Genomic DNA, 8,365 nt, shown 5'->3' with positions numbered 1-8,365 from the left:
CAGACACACAGATACGCCGTAGAACTACGTGCGGTCTGCGGATTCACCACCCGTGCGTGCGAGTACGAGCGACGCGCGTGCCCCGTACGTGCCTTGCGGAAGAAGCACGTGTGAGTGCGGCCTCCTTGCGGTAAAGTTGCAATCGCACAGAGATCGTACGTTGTTAGCACATGCAACTCACTTACCACTTGCGCAACGTACGATGCACGCAACCGCTCAAGGCCAGATGTGGCGTGCAGACCACACTCTTACACCTTGCGCAACCGTGCGAGTGACGTGCGTAGACGCCACTCCTTCCCCACGTTTTCAGAAAAACGTAGCAGACGTAGCCTTCCAAAAAACGTACGGACAAAAAGCACGCACGGTGGGTTGTGACCGAAGCATAAGGGTGACATTTTCGCTCCTTGGAGACCTTTTGCAGTTTTGTATTTCTAAAGAAACACATTACTCGACATGATAACTACAACTTACATTATCTTAAGTTTTAAACCTCGAAATGTCTAAATACGTGACTTTTGTTTCGACACAGCTGATTTTCGTGATTCTTCTTGATTCTTGAAATGGAAATTGTCATCTATGTCAGAATGCAAGCAAAATTATAGCATTATGCGATATAATAAATGTGTGTGTGTAAAACTTTGGGCCTGGTGTTTTGCTTGTAATGTTATAAATCCTTACATTCCACTAGGTACTGCCTAATGCCATGTTGATTTGATTATATGGATGACATCTTCTAGGAACCCCAAAGCTGATACGAGCGTGCGAATAAAAAAATTTGGGAAGAAAAGAAGTTGCCTTCATTAAGCAATCTAGGTCGTCATGAAGGTTGAATAAATGACATATTTTAATGGCATGGTGAACACTAGAATCTTCATTTTCAGTTCTTCACATTTTCTTCATGTCCTTTGGAAAGGAGTTTGGACATAAGTATCGTTTTCCGATGTTCTTTTCTTCAAATTACGGCATATGCTTGCTAAATTTGGCACACACTTTGTACGATTTACAGTATGGTCCAAAAAAATTTTTTTGGAGACGGCCGAAAATTCATGCGCGCGCGGATGTCATCCGTATAATCAAATCAACATGGCCTAAATTGCACATAGTGAATAGCACTGAGATGAACAGCTAGATCATTTTCATTGCATATTCTTGCCCCAAAGGGCTAAATACAAAAGTGACCACAATGATGTAAAATGCTAATATCTAAAATAAATTACAACACTATATTATTGTACATCTATATACCTTCTATCTTTTTAAAATCCGTGGAAACAAAACTACGAACTTTGGCAATTATATGACAAATTTTTCACGACATATTGGAATTGAATATCTCCGACATTTTACGTCTCTTATATGTATAATTGAATTTCCTTACCGTAAACAGTTATTCATGCTATTGTTCATACTGAGTACAGATCAAAATATATCGGGTCACTTACTAACACTATGATTTGAGAATCTGAACCACAGGCCGCCAGTGTTTATATGGTTGTCAAATATTATGTATGGATATAAGTTATTTTTATATAAATTATTGTTAAAACATTTGTATTGCCAAATAATTACCTGACAAAATTATTTACAGAGGTCACATTACCGTACTTTGGACTCAGAGACGGGATTTGATAGTCTTCTCCTGCAGAAGTTGCTTCACCATGAGCGCGACCTCTTTAGCACATCCGTGGGACCAGGTGATGCCATTGGCCCCATGGCCGTAATTGTGGATAACCTAAAATTATGGGAAAATATTCGATAAGATCTAAATCAAGATTTTACATCAGCATGAGATATTATGCAGCAAGTTTAAACTTTAATTTCCAACACAAGAAATTGGACTCACCCAAATTTCCGCTTGTACAGCTCTAGTCTTTTATCAAGGAATGTACAGTCAAAAATTTGGGTGAGTCCAATTTCTTGTTTTGGAAATTACAGTTTAAACTTGCTGCATAATGACTTCCACCAACACAGATGAACTTTCAAGATAGCATGAGATATTGAGGTTTTCTAGACCCTGCACAATTCATGGCTGCTGCAGTACGTAGATATTGTGTTTTCTGCCGAACACTCAGGACTTATCGAAATGGTAAGCAAATAGAAATGAAAACTAGAATTCCGAGATTTCATACCTCCATGAAATATGATCTTGATATGTAAATGTAAATTTCTTCTTTAATTGTTCAAATGACCTCTGCATTAACATGATATATGCATCGTGATTAATTTACAGATGTCCCAAGTATGACATTCTCATCATTCACCATTACGAAATCATAGAATTTTCACATTAATTATGCAAATTAGGTCATCATTTGCATAATTAGTATCTGTTGAAGTTCCGCCTGCCATAGGTTACATAGTATAATGTAAAACACTGTAATTATAGAATTTCCTCATTAATTATGCAAATAAAGTCCTCATTTGCATAATTTACATTTAATTATGTACATCTCTCTCTCAGCTACCTACACACCAAAAATAATGAAAATATGTTGTTCCTGTCTGGACTTATTGGCTTTTAAACATTTCACCAGAAAGTGCCCTGCAGTTCCAGAACAAGCCGCTAGGGGGCCCAAACTCATATGACTTCTTCCCAAGCACGCGATCTACCTTCCATCAAAATTTCATGACCCTAGCATGTCCAGATCGTGAGATATCAAAACCGGAAGTTGCGCTGCAGTACCAAGGGAAGCCACTAGGGGGACCAAAATCTCATCATTTCCAGTTTTCGTCACACCCTACCAACCCACCAAGTATGAAACCCATCCATCCAGGCGTTCTTGAGTTATCTTGTTGACCAACAGACAGACGGACGGACGGACGGACGGACGGACGGACAGATAAACGCAACTGAAAATATAACCTCCATGACACATTTCATGGAGGTAAATATAACCTCCATGACACATTTCATGGAGGTAATAAAGCACGTGTACTTCCAGTGCCACATGCTAAAGTGCTTGCACAATTTTAAAACCTTTGAAATCTTTATTGCGAATACCACATTGCAGACTTAGAGTCTGAATTGCGTAGATATTTACAGTCAATGTGATTTTACGTACTACTAGTTAGTCATTCTTGAAACAAACGGAACATCGATATCTATTAATAAAAAAAATTACATACATGTGACCCATTAGGACTATAGAAAGGTGTGTGAAGATTTAACTTGATCCGTACAAACCTGAACAGTTCTCCCTGATACCGGATCCGTTTTCTCCTGTCTCTCCAGTCTGATTTCCTCCCTCATCGGCCTCAGACCAGTCCTCTCTTCTATCACTTCTGCATCCTGTATTAGATTTACGTATATTTATGCAAGCTTCGTCAATACTTAAGTTAATGAAAGTTTATTACAAATACATGCCCGAGGGCTAATTGCAGATACAAACAACATAAGAAAGAAAATACAGTGGTATGTGAGACTATATCTACATCCGTAACCATTATATCATTCTACAACATACATGGTACTAGCTATAGTTTTACTGGGTTTGACTTCTTCCTTTTAGGCAATCGAAGACGAATTAAACTTCTTCTATAATATGTGGGTTCTTTGATTTTAGTAGTAAAACTGATTTTTTTTTCGTGGCAGGGAATGGTCGGGAAGTAAGGGAAGTTAAGTACACCAGAGGTTTCACCGTGTTTAAAACTGAAATTGTCCATTCGCTATCTTGTTGGTATTTCCTACCTTGAGTGCGGGGAATGCAGTCGCAACGCCGTCCCAAATCGTTTTGGTGTCACGTGGGTCATTACGTAAGTCCCACCGTCCTTCCTGTCGGATTCCACCAATCAGGGTAGCGGTAGATCTGTGACGTAATAACGTTAGTTAAAACAGGATTTAACCAACATGATATGACAAATTTCAACCAATAGTTAATTGCTACCGTTAGGCAGTTGTCTAGTGTGCTTGACTTACCTAGCCTCCTATGAATGAATGAATGAATGAATGAATGAATGACTGGTTTATTTGATCAACATGATCCTTAAAAAAGCCTGGTGAAGTGGCTGAATTGCATAGTGATATACTTTCCACATCAATAGATAAGGCTGTTTACAAATTGACATTTGGTACAAATATTAATATTTACAACGTAATGATGTTCTAAATGTTATAAGTTACTGTTCGTTTAGTACTTTTATCATGTATGGAATAGGAATTTTCTTGTATCTGTTTGAATGCTCTGAATGAGGACAGAAGGTGTTTATTTCGTGCTTCGGGAAGGGAGGCTGTATACGGGGAGGGCCCCGGGGAAAGGGCTATATCAAGCGGCTCGATACAGCTCTCGCCCCGATCCCCTGATACAGCCCTTCCCTCGAAAAGAAACTGCTGTGCCCTACCCGTGCCCGTATAAATAACGCTGGCCACCAGAAAGTCTGTGCACGAGGCTAGTACACCTACCCGCCAACGACATACGGAATCCCCGGGACGTAGGGATGTTTTCCCTCCAGGGGCATCCAATGTTTCACCCACGGAGCCTTCACCAGTAAGTAAAAAAATTTTTGATTTGATTTGATTAATTAGGCTGTATAAAATATATGTGTCGGTTACACTTCAGATAAATATACTATTACATAGTAGATGTTGCGGTCTAACGTTAACAGGCTATGAAATCTGGCCTTGATGTCATGCATTTACTATATTTACATTGTTAATACAATTCTATTGAACTCGTACAGTTTTACTAAGCTGTCATCGAATATTTATCAAGTATTGTCCAGAGTTTGTTTTTAAAGGAGCTGACACAAAATAAGTTCTTTTAATGTAGAGAAATTAGACAAACATCTGTTGTTAACGAAAATGGAACGATTTTGTAATTTTCTTTTCCTTTTTTGCTAGAATTTCTTATGACGAAAAAGTTGCTTTGCCGATATATGTATTTTCTCCTACCCGGATAACTTGCCCCCTTGCAGGGAAGACTTTGGTATCGCCCGCCAGGTCGTGCGCTCCAACGCCTGTACAGTTGATGATGACGTCATAGTCCAAAGACAACTTGAGCCGAAAATAAGTTATAGCGTTAGTAGTAGTAGTATGTTAAACGTCGCCATTGACTACATGATATTATATATATATATATATAAAGGACTACACTAAGCCATTAACTATGTGGTATTTAAAAATACTGAATATTGCATGGTAATCACTCATCTTATGTCATCCTTACATGCCTTAATTGAAACATGTATCCACTATAAATGCTAGTATTATGCGCACTGTCCATACTGTATACATACCGTACAGACATACCTCATCTAATGACGGGACTTTTCGCTCTACAAACTTGACCGCTTTGTTCTTCAACCTTCAAATAAGGAGCATTAAAATATTACAAATTACAAGTACAGCAAATTGAACATAAAAACGTACAGCTGATGAATGGTGTGGCAATAAACTATCTAAAGAAATGACACACTCTATGCTTTTGCACTAGAGGTGGGATGGGTTAATTTCGAAGACTCCGTTTTGTATGGGGTGTTTATGGAACAGTCCATTTATGCATGGGGTAAGGGGGAAAATGCAGAAAAAATTATTTTGAAGTAAGGTGATGATGGTATAGTCCATTTAGACGAAAAATAGCTTTAGGACTGTCTTTTTGTGCATCATGTCAATATGGATCAGTCTATTCTTGCATGGAGAGAGAGATGGAGTAACATGCTGTATTTGCCCGCAAATGTCGGCCTGTCTAGTTACAAACCTGTTGGTGACCCAAGGGAGGAAAAGCCTACTCTCCAACATAAAGGTCGTGCAGAAGAATCCATCCCTATAAATATCAAGAAAAAACTGTATTATTGCTTATAGCACGAGTGATACACGGGTACAGCTAACGACGCACACACACACAAACACATCATAGTCAGCCATTCGAAACAATACTTCCGTCCCATGACGAAATTACTGAAAAAACAAAACACGTAAAACTGCTGTGATGACGTACTTGTACTCCGGAAACAGATGAGTTAACTCCCATTTGGTTGGATGACGGTATCCTTGCACGAGGTCTTTCCAATCAGGATCCTACATTTAAGATAACAAGGTAACAAACGTTAGCGCCCATATTCCCTTTTGCGATTTCTATATAGCACTTTCTTGATATAGAAGGCAAATTTGCTTCTACTGGACATGGAAAAAGACAAAGAATATGAGGTCCACCAAAACTGGAAGAGCGGCCGACAGGGATATGTATGTAGTCTAAACAAAGGTTATTTATTCATTTATTCATCGGAAATTTCGTATCAAATCAAAATCAAATCAAATTTTTATTCGGTAAGGCTCTCGCGGGCAAATACCCGAATTTCGTCCTTATTACATGGTGCATAGACATATTGTAAAAACAATGATTTGTGACACTCTTCATTGTACACATGAAACATCACAGGCAAACACACTATCAAGACATATTCGAAGACGATTACACAATTAAAATCTGTACACAATATGCAGTTATTAGTTAGGATTTAGCTGGATACTATAACACTACTGCTGAATTGTCTTGTTATAGAGGCGAACAGCGCAATGAAGAAACGAATTGCTAAGTCTCTTAGTCCAGGCTTTGAAGAAGATTCCATACCCACCTGGAAATCAGTGTGCATCCATGCAATCCACCCTGACTGAAGGAACACCCCTATCTCATGCGCATACGGGGTCTTCAACAGAACGGTTAAGTACTCATGGGACCACTTCAACCACTGCCTACAGAAGAAAGAAAATATGATGCGAAGAACATTAACGTTTGATCTACATTGTAAACTTTATTCCAGTCAAAGAAGTACTCTGTTATCATCTCTCTCCAACATAGTAGAGCTACAGCATCTCAATGACAGTTCCCTATGTTCCTTACTACTTTGAGGGTCCACATCAATCTCACACCTACAAAACTGTAATGTTTTTGATGTAGTTCAAAACTTCACTATACGGGTAGATTCTCGTAATTGATACATCACCAACTGGTCTTGTTGGTATTTATCTTGGTTTTATTCACCTTGTAATTATGCATGTATCTCGTCAATGTGTTTTGTACTCGTTGTATATTTTTTAGTAGAAGGTTTTACATAAGCAACTTTTGCTTTTTGCCCAATACTCAATAAATATATGTGAATAAATCAAAAACGTTAGGTCTTACAGATTTGTTTAGATAACACACAGCAAGGTATGAAATATGATACATGATTTGATGTTTGTTAGAAAAACTATTAAGTTAACCGCACAGATAAGATGACAGCTACTTCATAGATGTTGTCAGTTTGCTGCTCTGTAATCGTTTGTTTCTAAAATCCCAGAATTTAAATGTTTCACAACCCAAAATATTCTCCAGTAGACGTTAGGCCATGTTGATTTGATTATATGGATGACACGTATGAATTTTCGGCCGTTCCCACAAAAAGTGTTCAACCATACTGTAAATCGTACAAAAGAGTTGCAAAATGAGCAAATATATATACCGTAAGTTAAAAAAACATTGGAAAACGATACCAATGTTGCAGAATGCCAAAATCAAACGAAAAAGACGAAAATGTAAATCGCCAAACCATACTCTGTGTCATTTGTTCAACCTTCAAAGCCACGTAGATTTCATAATGAAAGCAACTTTTTTCTTTGAGGGGGGGTATTTTTTTTTATTCGCACGCTCGCATCAGTTTTGGGGTTCCCAGAGGGTCATCCATATAATCAATGTTAGTACAAGGAGTTTTTGTTTTATAATAAAGTTTTGGAATCAATTATTTTTTATTCATGAGTAGAAAGATAAGTCTTTAATCTTAGAATTCGTTGCTTAAACTACACACATATCGTTTTTTTTTACATTTCTCTTTGTGTCATTTTCCTTCTCGGCGGGCACCAAATCCCGGCAGCGACGTCACTGGTGGTGTTCGGGGAGAACTTGTCCGCCATGACAGTCAGGTCCAACTCTGCCGTCCCACAATCCTCCACGATACGTAGGGCAGATGTCAATCCCACAATTCCCGCACCTTCATAGCTTCTCTAAAAAGGTCCCTGAAAGGAAGACTTAGTAGAAATAAAGAATGCAATGTTAATTTTTAGCTAAGTTTAGGTTAGTTTAAGAATATAAACTTTAGAGAGCGTCCGGAGTATTGCTAGGGGGTGTGGATCAGGACATAATATTGTAAGTGGGCTAACCAATTTTGTGTACATACAGCTTATTTATCTATTTGCTTATTATATTTCAGTCCATACCATGGTATGGATGAAATATATTGTGTTCTCTGATGTTTCTTCTCCTTCTTCTCCTTCTTCTCCTCCTCCTCCTGCCAAACAGTCAAAGGGATTCAACTCCGCCATCATTCAGCCAAATGACTTGACATTTGGCATGGAGGTAGAGTGGGCCAATACCCCCAGGCGTTTTTAATTTTT

General features: G+C 38.4%; 2 protein-coding genes across 2 annotated transcripts in view; both read right to left on the bottom strand.

The window, feature by feature from the left end:
• Positions 1 to 1,379: 1,379 nt before the first annotated feature.
• LOC109479260 (D-amino-acid oxidase-like) lies at positions 1,380 to 4,477 on the bottom strand. The gene is made up of 4 exons (XM_019781204.1): positions 4,400 to 4,477; positions 3,689 to 3,806; positions 3,185 to 3,289; positions 1,380 to 1,732 (listed from the first exon to the last, which is right to left on the bottom strand). Exons 1-4 carry the CDS (start codon positions 4,453 to 4,455, stop codon positions 1,613 to 1,615), a joined length of 399 nt encoding a protein of 132 aa, XP_019636763.1. The 5' UTR covers positions 4,456 to 4,477; the 3' UTR covers positions 1,380 to 1,612.
• A 366-nt stretch (positions 4,478 to 4,843) lies between these two features.
• Positions 4,844 to 8,365, bottom strand: part of LOC109479126 (D-amino-acid oxidase-like) — a 20,202-nt gene continuing 16,680 nt past the window's right edge. The window contains exons 2-7 of the mRNA XM_019780997.1: positions 7,797 to 7,975; positions 6,571 to 6,688; positions 5,934 to 6,013; positions 5,694 to 5,759; positions 5,246 to 5,300; positions 4,844 to 4,990 (exon numbers count right to left, since the gene is read on the bottom strand). Of these exons, the coding sequence (XP_019636556.1) occupies positions 4,844 to 4,990; positions 5,246 to 5,300; positions 5,694 to 5,759; positions 5,934 to 6,013; positions 6,571 to 6,688; positions 7,797 to 7,975 (645 nt within the window). The remainder of the gene's footprint in view (positions 4,991 to 5,245; positions 5,301 to 5,693; positions 5,760 to 5,933; positions 6,014 to 6,570; positions 6,689 to 7,796; positions 7,976 to 8,365) is intronic.

Source organism: Branchiostoma belcheri, unplaced genomic scaffold, assembly GCF_001625305.1.
Source record: "Branchiostoma belcheri isolate BF01 breed outbred unplaced genomic scaffold, Haploidv18h27 scaffold47, whole genome shotgun sequence".
Taxonomy (NCBI): Eukaryota; Metazoa; Chordata; class Leptocardii; order Amphioxiformes; family Branchiostomatidae; genus Branchiostoma; species Branchiostoma belcheri.
This window is presented reverse-complemented; position numbering and strand designations above follow the sequence as displayed.